This window comes from Fistularia commersonii, chromosome 14 (genome assembly GCF_037954325.1).
Source record: "Fistularia commersonii isolate RoL2024-O1a breed Wild chromosome 14, RoL_Fcom_v1.0, whole genome shotgun sequence".
Taxonomy (NCBI): domain Eukaryota; kingdom Metazoa; phylum Chordata; class Actinopteri; order Syngnathiformes; family Fistulariidae; genus Fistularia; species Fistularia commersonii.
The window spans coordinates 13321577-13341728 of NC_141297.1; the positions used below are offsets into that span (position 1 = coordinate 13321577).

The following is a 20152-nucleotide window of genomic DNA, read 5'->3' on the forward strand; positions in this document are numbered from 1 at the left end:
TCCACAATTATTTGACATGTTGCCGGAATTTATGTGACGTGAGGGATTCAGTTTTTCTGAAAAATGTTCTCTAATTCAAGGTCTTGGTAAAAATTTTAGAAACAACTGTCCAAAATCTGTTCAGTTGTTTTTTTAGTTTATGGTCACCACCAGGATATCATTATTCTTTACTAATTTTTGTACCCATCAGTTTAGTCAAACCACTCATCGAAATGTAAATTTAGATGACTTGTAATTGTGATTCCCTGCGATTGACTGGCGACCAGTCCAGGGTGTATCCCTGCCCAATGACAGCTGGGATAGGTTCCAGCATCCCCCGTGACCCTGATTACAAGATGAGCGTCAGAAGATGGACAGATGGATGTAATTGTAATTGTAAATTTGTAAATTGTAAATTTCTTATGATTTCACACTTCTGAACTCCAGTCTATAGGTGTTCCTCGTGCAATACCGTGCTTGTGTTTTTTACTTTAGAGATGTGTCAAAATGCCTGCTGTGAAGACGGTCTGTTCTCTGCAGAGAGAAATACCCCGAATATAGCTCAGGCTTAGTCCAAGCTTGAAAGTCCATTATGACAGCAATGAGCAGACAGACACACAATAAACAAGGTTTGGGTTTGTTCTGAAAATATGTCATGTTTACAGAGCACAGTTCTGTCATTGCATCACTGATGTGCATCTCAGTGATGAAATTGGAAACCTCAAATCATGGGAATCTGTCCAGAGCTGATCGCTTTACCCCAAAAAACATGTTTTAAGATACAATTCGATTTAAAAATAAAAAAAAAATGCACTTAATTTAGAACAATAGCCCTGCCATCAGCTGGTGACCAGTCCAGGATGTATCCTCCCTCTTGCCCAATGAAAGTTGGGATAGGCTCCAGCATCTCTGTGACCCTATGAACAGGATAAGCAGTAGATAATGATTGAAAGAATTAATTTATACAGTTCATTTTTAATTGATGCAGTGTTGCAATGTTTTGGTTTTGCATGGTCGATCCCAGTGAAACGTGTTCTCATTACATGTAACATAATATATTGCAACAAATAAAGACATGAATCACGATTGTCAGTGAATAGATGGGACAGTGAATGTAAAATATTTAAAACTATTGATGAGTGGGATGGCATAGGGAAGAAGAAAGTGGATCAGTTGCCTATATCATCGTTCTTCTTTGTATAGCTGCTTGCTTGAAATTATCTGTCAGATTAGTCTTGAGAGGTAATTTATTGCCTTGCTTGAAGCTATGTGTTAAATAAATATAGGCAAGTAAATAAAGGGGTAGAAGGAGGTAATGGGAGTACCGACTGCTGCTGTTATCTGATTGAAACATGGCAGACACACTGCCCACAGGGTAAGAGAGAGCTGCATGAGTGTGTATATTCATAAGCGTTTATGTATCAATATCATCTTACAATACAGTACAGTTGTGTCAAATTTGCTTCATACCCATGTGTTTTTTATTTCAAGATCCCCCTCACCCATTCAAAAGCCTTGTAACATGAGCTAACATATGCTTTACCTTCAATGTAAATGAGTCGCCATTCAATCCCTGTTTATTTAACTCTACAGTTGTCATGGCTCTTCATCAGCTCTACCTCTGATCAATAGCAATTAAACCCAAGACCAGGGTGGGCACGTTAATTTCTACAGTTTTCGGGAGCATGCGCCTTCTGTGGTAGCTTCTGCACTTATGAATTATTCCATTCATAAAAAAGTTCTGTCTCAATCAAATGATCATCTGGTGCTGAGTTGGAAAAATTAAAGATTTAAAGCCCAACCAACGTTTTCACTGTGGTCATAGCTGCTTATCACCCACTCACCTTTTTAGTACATTTACCAGGTTTCATTTCATTTTGAACACTGGTATGGGCAGCCAAGTATTTTGGCATCCTACAATCAAAAAGGACAAAAGGATCTTATATTTCTGATCCCATTTTTTTTCTTGAACTGTTTTAATTTGCTTGTGATGATACCATTTTTTACGTCTTTGCGAAGTTGGAAACTCATGTCACTCTTTATTTCAAAACATTTACAGCAGATGAAGTCTCATATAGGGAACTAAATCATTTAGAATGTTTGCCAATTTATAACATTTGAGATGTTAATATAATAATTAATATAATTCTGTCAATTCTATTCAAGACATGTCTGACAAGAATCTTTTTACTTGTAAAAATTGTATGACTCATGGACTGTGGATACAGCCATCTCTATTCACAGTATTATTATCATTGAATATCTGCCTTGATGAGAAGATAGACTTAAATATGTTGTTGAGTATAAACTTACAACAACAATATCAAATAACTGCAAATAAACCCCTTTCTTTTCGCATCAAAAAAGACAGTGAAACTTTAATGCCTGAGACAACATCTCAAAATGTGTGTCACTTACCATTTGTGCATTTAAACTTGAAATGGCTTTAATATAACTTTGTTAATGTGGTCTTTCATAGTTTTTGTCATTATCAAAGAGAAATATAATCAGCAGTTTCTAATCAGAAGTGTCTTCTATAGTGTATGACATTCCTTCCCTGAGCATTTTTTTCACATGTAGTAATCATGCATCTATGCTCAACACATGCAAGGATGTCATTGCTTCACATTTCATGCAGACATAATTAATAATTATATGAATTAGAGGTGGTATTGGATCAAGTGTGGTATCATATCTTAATGTTAGGAATAACCTCCTACAATATTTTCATCACTCCATTTATATCAGGCAGGATTAACTATTGAATCCCTGCTCAGTTATATTTGTTAGTTGTATTTTTCCACCTGGTGCAGGCCCATTTTGTCTTCTTGCTGTGGAGTGTAAGATACATTTTGTTTTGCTGCCAGAGATTTGCTAGTCATGTTGTCATCTATTCCTAAAATAGCTTCAGTTAACAAGTGAAACAACATTGCAAAGAATGGGAACTGTCAAAACTTCATGTAGATCAGATTTTGTGCAATGAAATGTTTCCACAGGAAGTGTTCTCAACTCTTGTTCCAGCGTGTTAACTTATCCTCGTTGTTGTTTTGTTTCATCTGTCATTTTTTTTTTTCACAATTCAACCGTAAAATCTGTATTCTTTGTCTATTGCTTGTTCCCTGTTAATATTTCCCCCCTTTCTCACTTACTTTTTGTATACTATATATTCACACACTCTCTCTTTTTGCACCATCTAAATAGATATTTTGCAACTCTACATGTGTATTGAATTTATTAATATGCAAAAATTGCCTTGCCAAATCTCTGCTAAGCTTGCGTCTTGCAGATGCCACCCTCAACTATGCCTTTTCTTAATTGTAATTGTATTACAACAATTGCTCATGTTTGTTGTTAGATTACTGGGTAATCTAGTCATGTTTCTTGCAATTCTTATGTTCTCAGACTAAACACAAACTCCTCCTTAAAAGTTGATAGTAATTTTGTATCCTTGGGTGCTGTGTTTTTGGTAATATTAACAATATCAATATTACAGTATGATTGTAGGTTTGCTTGCTCAGTGTTTCGTGTCAGTCTGACTTCATGTATATTATCTGACCAGATATTTGTTTTTGTGACAAATTTGGTCAAATAAAATAACTTGCTTGCGTCCATCGTTATCCATTGTCTGTGGCGTTTAGTACTAAAGACGTGTTCTGAATTTATAATTAATTATTCAAAGCCATAAGTAGCAACAAGCAAAAAAAAAGTTCCACATAGATATAAAAAAATGTGTATTTTACCACCTGGAGTCTATTTCCTTGTACTGTGGGTTTGAATGATAGATTACAGGACAGTCTTGGCATGCGTCTTACCATGTTTTTGCAGGAAACTCTTTTGCCTCATCCCTCCATGGGTACATATGACTTTAAAAGAATACAATTTGCTATTCCCATGGCAAAGATATTGTAGCCTGAACAATGTGCCGGTTAATTTAGATACATCGGACTGTTTCAGCATCAGTCAAGATTGAGTTGAACCCAATTGCACTGTCTGATATATCACTGCAGTATTCAGGAGTGTAAGCTAGGGCTGCACAACTAAAGTCATGAAATATACAGCTAGTTGTTATGTTCCAAGTTCCATGTCATCTAGCTTGTATGTGAATGACAGACCCTGTGTATTGCCTCCACAGCGCACTTTCTGGATGAACGCATTTGGATTTTCCCTTCCTGCATAGACACTACATCTCTATCTGTGAAGTGAAGTACTGTAGGATTTGATAATGCGCTCAACCAAGAATTCAGCTTCATACACGATTCAAGGGTCATGGTTCAACGCACCCATGATATATAGGATTTTAACCAAGAAATAATGAAAATATTTATGCCCTTTTGTTTGTAGACATTTCATTTCAAGAGTTTGGGATTCTTTGATTCTTTCAGTTTCTGCATCCTTCTCTAAGCATAGCATTTGGAATAAAGAAATTCTTAAAACTTCAAAATGAATTTATATTTTAGCTTTTGATGCAGACCAGTGATCATAATTTAGTTGGCTCTGTGTCTGATCCTCTTTTTCAGCAGACCAGTGTACATTGTGAGATTTTTTTTATCACAATGCAGTGCAGATGCAGCTCTAATTGGTGCCCTATTATATTTTCTCATGGTGCTGATTTCAATCTAAACACATTCAAAGACAGAAGGGCAGAGAGATTCAGACAATGTCAGATTTCCCAACAGAGAGAGAAAAAAAAGAATGATTATCAGCATAGTTGTCTCAGTCAGCCTGTGTGTGTGGGTGTGTGTGTGTACCTGCGTGTGCGCGCTTGCTGCGTCCATGCATCAGGTGAGTGCGTCTGCTTGCGTGTGTAAGTGTAATGTCTTAGCTGGTTGGTTATTATCTACCATAGACTCGTCGGTCCCTGGAGGGACACCCAAAGAGTCCTCTGATTCACTTGCACCCCCTTCTCCCACTGCACATTAAAATGGAGGGCAGAGAAAGGAAGCATTTTATTTTGAATTTCAAGCTATTGTGTTTCTGCTTAATCCCTGTCAAACAGGGACTTGTCTAACATATTATATAAACATACGAACAATTTCAGTCCGGCTTCTCACCTGCATTAACATGCAACAGCTGATGTTTTCGCCCAACCGTGGAAGTGTCTTCCATATCAGAACCTCTTTTGGTTTTTGTCTCTCCTCACTTTAGGTCTGTTTATGATACACAGATGATCAGCCCTGAACTCATTTGGTGTTCAGCAGCCCTGATAATTATGATGAATCTTCCTCCCTGTGTGTTTCTATGTGCGTGTGTGTGCATATGTATGTGTGTTGACTTTCCTTAACTCGCTTTTTCTGTACTGATGATGCTGCCTTTTCCTGCCCTGTTGATATTAGTCAGACGTGGTATTTTAGCTCTTTAAAAATATTGATTGACATCAACTGACTGGACAGACCAGATGTGATTGATGCAGCATAATATAGTAAGCTTAAATTAAACATGACAAGCTGTCATTCTTTGTGACCATCTTTATGTTGCTGTTCATTGTATGGAAAAGTGGACCAGGAAGGTCCATCCTATAGGTCTTCCTTTGAGGATGGCTTTATTATCAATTTAAAAGGAATATAGTCTACTTTTGACCCTTTTTCTTAATTTTTCATTTTTAACGATTTATTTATTTAACACTTTCTTAGCTAAATGCCTTTAATTCTATTCCTGAATATGAGAAAATGCAATTTTGAAATCATGAAAACATTTCCTATCAATATCTAAATTGGAAAACAAAATAAAATAGGATAGGAATGATCAGGATATGACCATTGATAACTTAATCTCAATATAATAGAGGGATACTATTGAAATTTAACATTTGTTAATGCTTATCTCTGACAAACTCATACTACTCTAAATATGGCAGACTAAGTAATCTGGTCACAAAATGTGCTTTTTCAAGGTTGTCTTCTCTAATATATCAGTGTCCGGGTTATGTGACAGTTTTGCAAATTTGTGTATAAGTGACTCCTAAATAATTAGATCAATTTTCCATCTGAGGTAGCAGTTGAAAACTTCACATCCCAGCCGTCCCTTTGGCATCCCTGGCTTTAAGCTGAATCATTAATCCTTGCCATTCGCTGATGAATGTATTTAAGAGGGCAGGTGACTAGTATTAAAAACAAAGCAAATATCTATAGTTCAGTGTTGACATATTGGCAGGCCTTCTCAAATATTCTGCTATGAAGGTAAAAACCTTATAAATGGCATGATAAGCATTTGCTTGCAAATGGTTGAAGTTAAACACAATTAAAAATGTATTTTAACATCATACATTGCAAACAGATCTCGAGTAAATATGATATTGTCGACTCACGTGATATTTCCAGAGATAGGGCACTAAAGTTCAGGAAAAGACTGGACATTTTTGCTAAATATGTCGATAACTACAATTTTTTCTCATTATCCTTTAAAAGTCAAGACTTTCTGAGGCTTAGTTCATGCCAGATGAGCAGTGTGAAGGACCTTTAATATTTTTTTTTAATTTTTTTGATTTTTTGCACTGTATTATTATTAAATCTAGGTCATCCTTCACATCAGTTGTTTAGAGGGAAGCTGCAACAAGGTGTGGTACTCAGCCTGTGTTTTGTGAACCAACCCTTCAGTATAAGGGTGAGAAGCCATCGACAGAAATTTCATTTTTGAGTGAAAGATTCTTATATATTGCAGACAACATCTTCACGGTATCGGAACAACCCCAGGCAGCTGGAGGTCATGTCAGTGTCTGGTCTGGGCCGTTGGCAGTTTTTCAGTGTCAGTATTACAATGCACAGAAGGGACACAAAATAAACAAACCACTGGAGTCATGGACAGGAAGAGGGCTTGGTGTGATTTATTAAAAAATACTCCATTATCTGCAGAGGTATTTTTTGGTCCTTCCCTTAAGCCTCATCAGGTCAGACATCTACCTATTCTAAATTTAAAACTAATATCTTCTGAGATAATTTGTGTTATATATATATTTTTTATATTTAGAAGTAGCTTGTCTGTCAACTGCGGCCCAGCCCCAAATGAGGACAGGTACTACACAACTGTAATCTCTCAAACACTGAGCGCTTTTCGGTGAAATAAGAGTTTGGTTTATTGAGTGGTTTCATGGTTTCAATATCCAATATGCTAATTTTTGGCATTCTGTATTTTACTCTCCTCCCCTTTTTTTTTTTTTACTGGGGTTCCAATGTGTCTCCAGTGTTTTCCATTTTCCAGTATTCCAACCTCCTGCATGTTATAGACTGTGGGAGGAAAATGGTGGGTGAGCAAACTCAACACAGAAAAGCCCCCTGTGGGAATTGAACCAAGGGTCCTTTGTAATGTGGAAACCTTAACCACTGTGCTGCCCAATGATAGTTGTACATAAATATACTGTCAGCACAAAAAATATGCTCCCATATTTATATTCAGTCAACAATAATACAGAGCACATTTTGCTACATTCGTTAAATCTAAATGAAAATCAGTGCTTGATATTTATCTGTTTTTTGAGTAGAAATGTAAATTTTCGATGGATACTTCAACTCTCCGGCTTGGGTTTTGCATGAAATAATTCTAAGAGAAGGGTACTTCAGCTTCTTTGGGAATTTCTAACACTAAAGATTGAGCTGCATTTTTATATTATTTGTGATTCTCTCTCTCCCTGCTTCTTTTTCTATCTGCTTTTTTCTCATTTGCTCTCTTTCCTCTCCCTTCTTTTCAAAATGTCTAGTCTGCAGATGAGCTAGAGATGATGGTAAGCTTTATCATAACATTCAAAATGTGCTTTTCTTCACTTCTTTATCCATCCACCTGTTATACAGTACATATCTGTGTGTGTGTGTGTTGTGTGTGTGTGTGTGTGTGTGTGTGTGTGTGTGTGTGTGTGTATGTGTGTGTGTGTGTAAAATTATATTTGTCTACACATACACAAACAAATGCATACTTTCTGGTTTATTTGTGACATGATATTCACCAGGTAAAGCAGATATGGCCGTTTGTATGTCAGTCAAAATGTACTTATTAAATTAACTTATTTAATTTTTAATTATTTTTTGAGAACTTTGAAGTACAACATGTCAGTCAATCCTATCTCAATTTCCTCACACATACAATCCAAAAGCCTGCTAGGGCGAGTCGCTTGATTAATCAGCCCAACAATGTTGTTGGAGATGTTCTCTTGTATGGGACTTGAGGTCTCGAGTTGGGTTGGTTTTGAAAGTCCTGGTGTACAATTGCGCCAAGACTAAATTTGTGAATTGGCACCTATAGCTTTTATACTAGATCAGTCAAGGCCTGGTTTGCCAACAATTGGCAGTGGTGCATATTACCTACCTTCAGGATACCAGTGACAATTGGTCTACCGTGGGTCAAAGAAGGAGAGGAGGAAGGTGAGTTCAGAAGCAGAGAACAAAGGAAAGGCAAGAGTTGGTTGATATGCTGAGAGAGGAGGTGGCTATACTCTGTGTCCAGGAAGTCCAACTGGAGTGGAGAGGTGGCATGGACAGGAACTTAGGGGCAGATTTTAGGTTGCCATGGTACTGAAAGGAAGAGAACTGTAGTAGAAATGATCTTTAAGGTATGGTTTTTAGGACTGTTAGTTGGGATTGGAGGAGAAGGAAAATTCTCAATTGAGTAAGAGAGTGGTGAACAGTGCAGGTTTCATTGGACATGATGGGGCAGGCAATAGAGTTGATGAAGAAGTGATGGGCAGACAGTATCCAGGATAGGAGTCGGGGGACGGATGCTGTTGAGGTTTGAAAAACTCTGGATTATGCATGTGTTGGAGACTAACTACTCCTGGATGGCGATTTAGTTGTTTTCTTGCATGGGGTTGGGTTGGGGGATGACCACCTGGCACCTCCAATGTTACACCTCATCAGTTGTGCGCCCCTGCCTCATTGGGTATGTTGGCCTTTTATCACAATCTACCCTCAGCCGAGGCTGACCCAGTGCAGGCTGATTGGGCATGGGATATGAAACATAAAATTATATTGGAAGAAGGGAGAAATTATTTCAGGTTTTTTGTTTGAGTCAGATGGTAAATTTTGACCTGGTTTTCACCCTGCTTAACATCCTGATTTTAATTAATTTTGGTTATGACTGAAAAAGTAAACCTTCATTATGTTGAGAAAATGTCTAAATATTTTCTACTTTTACCTGTTCCATGTCCCTTCCAACAATTTTTTGCTCTCCTCTACATTCCCCGTCAGTAGATATGTCCCTTTGTTTAAGGTTATACACATAAATAACACTCTCAATTCACTATTGATACACATTGTGAAACCTGGAAAGTACATCTTTCATCCTTGCTCCCTGCCTCTTTTATCTTTTTTCTCCTCTATTCTTATCATGAAGTACTTTCCATTTCCTCCATCCACAAAGTAGCTCTTTTACACATGCTCTCTTTTATTTTTTACAGTTTTCTGTTGCACAGTGTGTTTACATGTGCATGTGTGCGCCCACTTGGCTGAACTCAAACACTAAGCTGTTTTTTTTTTTCGTTAACATGCACTCATTAGTCACCTAGTCCTAAATAAATTCCTAAAATATAATTCCTGCAGTGATTTGTCCGCTGGCATAAGCAAGGATAGGTGGGACTCTAAATGGGAGGCAGGTGACATGAAGATTTTCAAACAGAAGCAGTTTCTCAATTGTGACATTTTATATTTCTTCATCATGGGGTGCCGCACTAACACAGAATGGTCAAAGAGTGTCTTTTTTTGTCTCAGTCCAGTAGAGAGTCATCCCCTGAAACATATAGAACACTTAACAGATCAGATATACCTTTTTAGGTATGTGAATAAGAGCAATTAAATACTGTCAATAGAAATGCAAACATTACATCCTTGTGGACATAATTAAGCCCTTTCTATCAGTACCCATGATCCCCTTTATTTTTTTTTGTCCTGAATTGTTTATAATGATCATCCATGTGAGTTTTGACTGTTTCCGGGTATCAGTGTGTTTGGTAATTTGTTCTGCTGAATGGTAAAGGTCCAAATATTTTTTTCCTCAAGTGACATGTAGACATAATCTGGATTCATGTGGGAAATTTTCTCAATACAGGAAGAAGATACTACTTTTAATAGCATGATACACACAGAATACATACAAAATGAAGAGCCTCATATATAATATACCAAAATAGAGGCACACCTAGCTAAAGGGATTTTGTGTTTAATTGGGACTTGGCTTTTAATTTAATTTTACAGCAAGTGTGTGCACAGAGCAAGCTGCCTGTTAATGATGCTGGAATAAGTATTAATGATTCTGAATATGTTGAATCATCCAGCAGGCAGGCTGTCTGAACATTTAGTTAATTTATTGATATCTACATTATATCCCTCTTTAGTTTGTCAGCACTCCTTGTGGGTGCAGCTGCTCACAGAGTTGGAATGATTAATTGTCATTCAGTCATCATTTGTTTGTGATCAGACCCACATATGATTGTGCTGCCAAGAAACAGCATCCTCAGGTAGAAGATCATTCGAGGTACAAATTTAGTCTTATGATAATGCAGGAGGGTCTCTATGATTGAGTGTTGGAAATGATGACAAGTCTTAGCACAGTTTGATTCCATTACATGAGGCAGCCATTTTTCCTTACTTTCTTCTTCTTTTCACCAACTGAATCTCAGTTGTTCCACAGCAGCTTGTAAAAGAAAAAAAAATATTACTAGCAGTATATTTACAGTGTGGGAATCCTGCCCTGTGAATGTGCACCTTTAAACAATGCAGTCATTTGGCATTTTCCCCTGTGGAGCTAGAATGTTCTCAGGCTTTCCAATTGCCTCTGCCCAAACTATTTTGTGTTACTAGCTTCTCATTTCCATTTAACATTGTGCAATCATGTTTGAATTCAGTTCTACATTGTTTATACAGTTTGCATTTTTCTTCAGTACTGAGTAATCAAATAATTCTATGACTGCACAGGATACTTAAAAGCATTATTTTTAACATTTGCATTAGCCTGAAGAAATAGTACATTATGTCAAAAGTGAAAACTGTTTGAAAACGCAGTCAGCCCTTGCCCTCATTTTTACAACATGCCTGATCGGAAAGTCAGTTGGGTCTGTGACTTGCCTATGCAGTATTTTATTTGCCCCAGGCAAGTTGATAGATGACATGGAAAATGTAAATACTTATCCAATTAATTCAAGTTCATCCCAAGTGCATGTAGACAATTTTGAACAAGAGCTAGCTGGATGCTAGTGGGGTGTATCAGCATATCATTTCTATCATATTCTGTATCATCAGGGAAAAGATATACAGAGTTTTGAGAATGACACAACCATAGAAACATCTGGCAAACACCTAAAAACCCTGAAGGAACAGACATTGTGGAAGTGTCTTTCTCAAAACTTTTGGCCATGACTGTAGACTTTGTTACAAGGAGGATCTTTTCACATTAATCAATGAGAGTGAAAAATTTCTTTGAGGTCAAAAAATGATTAATTATTGTGTACAAGCATGTTCTGTGACATCACAAATGGCTTGAAAGGAAGTGCTGGTATAAGTGCATAATGGCATTGTGAAGACTCAATTCTTGCATGTTTCAGTGATCATATATTCTCTCATAAAGTATAAAGAATGGGTTTTATAAGATGATGGATAGATCAAACTTTTTTTTTGTCTCCCAGTGATACAAAAAAGAAAAGAAAAACAAAAAACAGAAAGAAACAAGCACAAACACACACTTTCCATACACAATATTTGACATGCCTCCATACATGTGAAGGAAACTTCAAAATTCAAGAACATTATTCTAATTAAATCTGATTTTATAAAGATGTATGTAATGCATCTCATGTGTCGACATTTTCACAGAATTGCTCATTGTTGATATGTATTTTCACCTTAGTTTTAATATGACAAGAATTGTTGAAGCCTCTGTAGACTTCACCAATCTTAACATATGCAGCCTTAATCCACTCTCCCCTATGTGTGTGTGTGTGTGTATGTGTGTGTGTGTGTGTGTGTGTGTGTGTGTGTGTGTGTGTCTCCTGCAGGTTCAGCAGCTACAAAAGAAAGATTCACAGCTGAAAGCACTGGATGCCTTCTACAAGGACCAACTGGCACAACTGGAGAAGATGGTACTTTTGCATTAAAACATTTGTGGAAAGAATGCAAATATTCATTAGAGACTTTCATAGACTCACAAAGTCATCAAAGAGCAACTCACACTGATGTAAGCAGACCCAAATGTGTCCAAAGTAACTTTAAATAGCCTTTGTACTGGAATTACATGCACAGAATAGTCAAAAACACCCCTACATATCTGTATCTGCAAATATATAAAGGGAGCAAGGGTTTTATCCAGCCTGTGAATCTCCAGAGAGCTCTTACATGTGCTTTCATTGCCTCTCATCCTTCAATCTTTCATCTGTCTGCTGGCATTTACAAGGCAGCCAAACCTTGGTCTTGTATAAGGCGTCACTAGCCGCGGTGACGACTGGTGGGCTCCCTGAAGGAGGGGCTCCCTCTATGTTCCCCTACTTTCCAGCATATTGCTATAAGATTTGGATTATGCACAATTTAAGAATACAAGTATCGTCCCATAATGTACCAAGCAGGTTTCATGCCAGTCACATTTCTGACAATATGTTCTTCACAAATGCCAAAAATTTATTTATTTATTTATTTATTTGTGGTGAAAGGTAGCTGTGTGGAGCACTTACTGTTCAGTGGTCCATCTTCAACAAAGACAGCGGTTGACTACATATTTTGATTAAGTGACCAGATAATTATTTTGGTGCAATAAGCATGATGTATATTATGATCTTTCTACAACATTTCTCAACAATGAACTTTAGCGAAGCAATACATTTTGAGTCTTAACAAGACTGGCCCAGCAACACACACGCAGAGGCATTAAACAACTTATACCGACTTTTAGTTAAGTAAGTTTCATCCAAAACACCTGGTGGTTATTCATCATCCTAAATAATAATGGCAGCTGGAGCCGACAGTGCAGGAGAGAAGCTACTCTGCTTCATCACATTAATAATAATGTAGTGCCTCCTCCTCTTTTTCACAGTCTCATGAAGGCTGTGTGATAAAGAAATAGACGATGAGTATCTGTATGTAATGATTTTAGTGTATACATGCATCATTGCAATGTAAACATTCTCCGCTTATATTTGCAAATTTGTTGTCATATTGATATCTAATATGATAATGTATTTTTTATATTTTATCTAGAGCACAGCAATATGCCATGTGAAATTCAACAAGGGTGTTGCTAATACATAAAGAAATTATCAAAGAACTAATTTGACTTAAAATTGGCTCCAAAAATATATAAGCAAAAACACAAGGCAAACAAACAGGAAACTCTTAGAAAAGGCAAATAAATGGTAAACACTTCCATTCATAACATAAGGCAAGAATCAGAATCAGAATGTCTTTATTACCAAACATACAATGTACACAGAAATTTGTCCGAGTAGAACAGTGCTATATAACAGGAAATTTAAAATTGAGGAAATTAGATATAAGAAAACTAAGTTTAAGAAGAAGAAAGGGGCAACATAGCGCAAGAGGTTACAGTGATTGTTCTTGGAACTTAACATTTCTGGTTTGATTCCTAGCTCCTCCTAGCCTGCCAAGTGTTGTTGAGCAAGACACTGAACCCCTAACTGCTCCTCTGGTCCCGCTAAGTGGCTGCCAACGGCTCATGGTTCATCCATGATGGATTCAATGCAGAAAGGAATTTCTTGCAAGGGATTAATAAAAGTATAATGAAAAATAAAATTAAATTAAATAGAAATGGGACTCACCAATAGTTAACTTAGTTAACTTGGCAATAAAAAGAATAAGTTGTGCTTTTGAGAATATATACAATCAAGAACAAGATAAATTGTAAATCAATTGTAATTAAAATTGTGCATTTAAAAGATTACTAATTTCATTTCAAGCTTGTTTATTTTGATTAATTTTTCCTCTTTGAAAGGGGTTTCCTTGATAAATTATTTGGATAAATCTGTAGTTTTAAATTAGCCTTTTTGTTCACATTTATACAGTCTGCTGAATAGTACAGCTTTCTGAAAAATGCTATTTCTCCTCTCACCTCTATACTCTATATAATGCTGTTTGTCATTAAATATTTCCAAAATTAGCATTTGTTTTGGCTTTCTAAACTGAACACCAAAATGGAGAGAATCCTGAGACCCCCATGAGGCTGCACATGGAATAACAAAAGCAGGGGGAGTCATATGGCCAAATGACAACAGCCACATCCCCCACCTGTATCTAGCCCCCCCCCCCCCTCCATAGGTGTTTGTGAGATGGGGGGCAAGAAAAGTGTAGTGGTGAAAAGCTCCAGCAGTCTTCCAGTTGGCAAATCATTAGTTTATCAGATGAAGGTATTACTTATTCATCCTTATCGCCCACATCCACAGTGTTTACCAGATGGAAGACCTAAACATCCTGAAAAGCAGGTTATCTGCATTCTGGTTTTGTTATGCACTTTGTTAATTCATACTCAAGTACTCCCTAATCCCTGCAATTGGTAATGAGTACAGGATTATTTATTTATCTTTCTATTCATTCGCACTGAATGGTAAGTATTGGGCAATGGGTAATTTGGAAACGGCATAGCAGTGTCAAAGCGGGTTTGTCTTTGATTGTTGTCCCAATGGTTGAGAGACGTGGTACATGAACGTGTGCATGTGGGTTAGTTGGGAGGGGACTGTGTGTTGCGTCTGCCATAAGCTAACATAAGCGGATAGAGTTCTCTGTGGCCACTGACTCGAGCAATAGGCTTTTTTCTGTTTGGTTAAATCTGAACTTTGAGGATTGTGAAACTATGCATGTCCAATCCAGGGTAGAAGTAAAGAAAGACAGACTTTCTTTACTTCCCTCTTCTCTCTATCCGTGTCTCTTGCCATTTTTTCTGCATCTCCTTTGTGAACTTCATATGTTCTTTCTTTCTCTCCTCTTTGCTTTTTTACTGTTTTGCAGTTTTTTTAATAATGTAAACCTCATTCTTTTTTAGTCATTCTCTCTGTCCTCCTTGATTTGTTTTTATTAGTTTGAACTGAATAATTAACTGTAATAAATTTGCCACAACAGTTTCTCATCCAGTGTTGGCACACACACACACACACACACACACAAACACACACACACACACACACACACTCACACACACACACACACACACACACAAAGGTCATAAAATGAGATTCCAGGTTATTTGTGAAAGCCTCATTACTAACAGGCTGTGGTTGCAGAGCCAGTTGAAGACTGGCAGGCTGGCATTCCGGTGGCAGAAGCAGTGTTTGCTGTTGGCCCCAGGATGTTTGGAGACGGACCACTATGTGGATTCTTGTGCAACACTGAGTGAGTGAGAGAGAGAGAAAGAGAGGGAGAGACAGAGACAGCGACAGAGAGCACCATGTGTGGCGTGTGTGTGTGTGTGTTTTGCATTTTTTGTGTAAATCCAGGTGCACTATGTGTACCCTTCATATGAATGTATGAATCTTGGTCAATATGCAGGGCTCAGTGTGTGTGCCAACTGCTGCAACCTAGTTTATTCTGTTTGACTGTTTAAAATTCCCATAATGCATACGCTTATTTCCATATAGTTCAAATAGTTAACACATTCTTTACTTGCTTTATTATGATGGAGTCTGACCCTTTTCAGTAATGTATGTTTGTGAGCGGATGTGTACCTTTTAAGATTTTTGTCAGTTTTCTGCTAAACTTATTCAGTTTCTCTATAACAACTTGCAGGAATTTAGCACAAACTTCCAATTTGGGTATAGAGCTGTCAATAAATGTCTTACATCTGAGTTTGTACTCAAATAATCAAATGAAATTTTTAAGAGTTTGAAAAAGTCAAATATGTAAAATTCTCAAGGGCTAATGTCAGTGGATTTTCATATAATATGAAAGGAGGTTGCATATAATTTTAATCTTTATTAAGCAAATATTTCAGTATTGACGCACAAAATAAAGTGGCACAGCAGTAAGCGCTTCAGCCTCACAGCATGAGGTACCATGGTTTGAGTCCCATAGGGGCCTTTCTGTATGGAGCTTGCATGCTCTCCTCGTGTCTGCAAGGTCCAGGGTATACCTCGCCTCTCTCTCAATGACAGCTGGGACAGGCTACAGCATCTCCGCGACCCAGAGTGCAGGATAAGCGGTAGATAGTGGATGGATGAATTTATTTCTCCAATATAATGGAATATATGTGTTTGGATGAGTATTTTTCTTTTTGTTTTGGCAATTTAGACATCTTTTTTTGGCTAGTCATCTGATGGATGCAAAATCATTGTTATGTCTCACACTGACTTACACTCATCTTTCTTATAGTCAGTGCTGCAGGGGAACATAGTTACAACATTGATGAATGTGAGTGACAAATATCAGCCTAATTCCTATTTTTCTGTCTCTTTGAGACACTGTGCAGTTGTAGAAGAGTATAGTATCATGCTGCTGGAAATAAAGTGAACAGAAGGAGATAATAATCCCTGCCTAAGTCTGACAGTTTGCGTGACATGCTGTCTGCAGGGCCTCCATGTACCACAACAGAAATATCTGTGCACCAAACCCACGAGCATAAAAGCTGCTACTCTCCAAATAGTAAGATTGCACTACCTTTGTTCATGGCTAAACAGAGCGGCAGAGGACTGCTATAAGACAGCAGGTGTGCCCAAGCGCTTTTACGTCCAAAATTTGATGTGCATTTATGACTATTTTTTAACTTTCCAGTACCTTCATATTCTGCCAACTGCCTACAGTTTTAATTAGTTAAGCTTTCAAGAGTGTGACACCAGACAACTAGCACCAAATGTTTCAATTTTTATGAATATCGGTGTCCATGCCCGGCGTTTATGAGGTGTTAAGCAGGTTTTTTTTTTTTATCTTAGGTATGCAAGATCATGGCACATATATGCCATGGCATTTTTTGACACTGATCATTGTTGCACACCACCTTTAACATATTACCGGTAGTTTCTCATATGAGGCTGGTATGTGCAATGATCAGTGTGCTTAAAATATTGTGCTACACACTCCACTTTTTTGCCGTATTGCATTTTCTTAAGGAATACACTTTAGGCTGAATAGACATCGAGTCAAAGTTTACTGCTTTCATCCAGTGAAAAACGATCAGCTCAGTATGCTGCTGTGAGTTCTCAGAAACTGTGAGTTCTCTGCTGATTAGATAAGCTTGTTAGCAGTTCCTCTGAGGCTGGAGACATTTTGAGGAGAAGTTTAATAATGCGTTAAGTTTACTAAACATTGTAGACATGGCTAATATTGCAGTTGCCTCATTATTTTGTAATTTGAAGTGTTTGTGTAAAGCCTTTAACAGAATTAAATACTTTCCAGACAGCTGAATGATTTTTGAAGATGAGGTGTCTCGGTGAAAATGCTGTTATATGGAGGAGACATAGTGCATCTTAAGACAGTGGGATCAATTTTATGAAGCCTTTTTTTTAGCATTGAGCATGTATCAATATTAGGTGTTAAATGCATTTATACTTTGCAGTTTTATTTAGATACCCGCCACTCATGATGAGGATATCTGAAGGAACATTCTTATATTTATGGGTCTAATATATGTCCTTTATGATTATAAATCCATCGTTTCTTTAAAAATAGATTAAAAAAAAAATATGCATGAATCTGACTCAGGGTCAGTGGCTTTCTGCCTCGACCAAATGAGCTGAGAGAGACAGTGATCTGAGGCAGGGGAAAGAGGAGTAGGGATATGAATGATGAAACTATACCATGGTGCAATTTTCAATAAGTAATGAAAATAAAGTACTGGTTAGATGTAATCAAGCAAAATTATTACTTGTAAAATGACACAAATACAGTCAGACAGTTGGATTCTGATCATGCCATCGCTCAACGGGGTATAATACGAGAATATAAATAATACGTAGAGTAAACCGTTTTAAAGAAGATAAGGATGAAAATAAGTGCTTGGATTTTGGATTTTTGATTGAAGTCTAGACTGAATAAAGCTTGTGAAAATATCATGCTAACAAGCACTAAAATGATGACGTGTGGCCACTGTGCTGCTGTCTATTTATTTTTGTACTTCAGACTCTGTCAGCTAAAACTGAGGGGTGTTCAAGCTAAAGGATTAAGGTTATTACTGACATCAAGCTTGTGGTTAATGATGTTGGACCCTGTGTAAAGCTCACACAGTATGTCATTTAAAATTGCCTGTTAGGAACTACAAACCTTGGTTACAAGATAGCAAAGTTACTTGCAATTTATACTGTATTAACTACAACCTTGCTTTTTACATTTTACCTATAACAACATGAAGACACATGTAGAGAAAAAAAAGTAGAAGTGGCATAATGTTGGAATCCTGGCAGAATGATATCAAATATATAATGATTTACTGCTTATTTTGGATTCATTAATGTGTAAGTATAAGACCTCACAAATATTCTTGGCCAAATCTAGTCAAGTATTTAAACCCACATATTCTTAGAGGGATTAGTCAAACCTTTTTTTAGACAGGTTTGACAGCCCTAAAAGTAGAATGTATTTATCTAAGCAAATGTAGCCTACATTATGAATCATAGTCACATCCCTCAAAGGAGACACTCATGAAGTACACACAAATATCCCTACATAGAATCTTATAGTTTGACTTCACATAAAATTCTCTGTGGCTCTGTGAGTATCTTTGCAACTATTGGGTTGGATAAATTTACCAAAGAATGACAAGAGAAAGAGATCGATATCAATGCGGCAATCTGAGATCATAAAATGTTAGTTGAATCAGACAAGTAACTGTCAGCAATACAAAATAGGCAGATGTTAAGTTTAACAAAAGTGAATTCCTTTTAAGGACTAAAGAAACTGTTGATGAACACATAATAGAAACAAAAAAACCTTCAATTTTTTTCATTTGCATACAGTTGCAAAGTAAACAATTTTCTGTCTCTACAAATGCTTGGTAATTGATCTATCAAGCTCTTACTGAGCTGCCCATTTTTATATCTACTTTAATCTCTTTTTCATACAACTATTCCATCAGTCGTATTGAAGATTCACATGCTTTATGCATCCTCTTTAGTTTACTATGGCTCAAAAGTCTTTACATTTAATGATTCAGGTGTCTGTGTTAATCAAGAAGGGCATGATTACACTGAAAAAAGGGCATTGTACTCTAAGGGATATTACAGAAATTGTAAGGCCATATCAACAATTTTGTAAATTCCAGATGGTCAGAGAATGCTAAGACCAAAAAACTAGCTGTTAAGAAAGTGTCCTTTGGAAAAAAGAAGCAAACAGAATTCAGAAGGCAAAGGTGTAAATTCTTAGCAAAGGACCCCCCCCCCAATAAATAAATAAATGAAATAAATAAATGAAATGAAAAAATCACAATGAACCAAACATGATTGGTGTTTATTTATTTATTCATACTCACCCCAATTTTTTTGTATTGTATGACCACAGACACCAAGCTATTTTGTTTGATGAATCTAGTCATGAGCTGGGTGGTTTTCAGGCTGTATTCAAATGATTGATTCATTCTACTCTAATCATTCTTTTTAAGACCTTAAAACACTTGATAGCCTTAACTTTGACACTTTATATTTTATCGTACTTCTTATTCTCCCTCCTACCTACTATTATCTATTATTGTTATGTTTTGCTTGAAACTCTGGCACAACAATTTCCTTCGGGATAAATAAAGCTGTTCTTATCTTATCTAATCTTATCTTATCTTATCTTATCTTTTCTTATCTTATCTTATCTTATCTTATCTTATCTTATCTTATCTTATCTTATCTTATCTTATCTTATCTTATGACCTGCACTTATAGCAGTAGTTTTCATGTAGAAGACAAAAGGAAGTGTTTTACAAACGGTAAGTTATTGAACAACTCTTTATTCTATATCAGGGGTTGGGAACCTTTTTGACTGGGTGAGCCATAAAAGCCAAATATTTCTAAATATATTTCACCGAGAGCCATACAGTATTTTTAAAGTATAATAAATGAAATATGTCTTACTTTTGATGCGACTTCTGGTGTGGAAAGGATTTGTTCGAAGTGCCGCTTGATATTTGACCGTTTCATTGATGCAATTTTATCATAACATATTACACATACCGCAGATCCAAATGCAAATTCCTCTGTCCACGCAGCCTGGAATGCACGGTAATCATCGTCTTTTTTTCTTTTTGCCATCTTTTCCGTTTCAAGGGTGTACACGGATAAACTAGTTGGCTA

The 20152-nt window shown here is 36.8% G+C and overlaps 1 protein-coding gene across 4 annotated transcripts in view; it reads left to right on the plus strand.

The window, feature by feature from the left end:
- The window catches only part of LOC147227338 (MICOS complex subunit mic25a-like), an 82814-nt gene that overhangs the window by 17993 nt on the left and 44669 nt on the right, over positions 1 to 20152 (plus strand). For 3 of the 4 annotated variants that reach the window (XM_086159426.1, XM_086159429.1, XM_086159428.1), the window contains exons 5-6: positions 7670 to 7693; positions 11948 to 12031. In XM_086159426.1, coding sequence (XP_086015552.1) covers positions 7670 to 7693; positions 11948 to 12031 — 108 coding nt within the window. The remainder of the gene's footprint in view (positions 1 to 7669; positions 7694 to 11947; positions 12032 to 20152) is intronic. The other variant, XM_086159427.1, reaches the window with a different exon arrangement.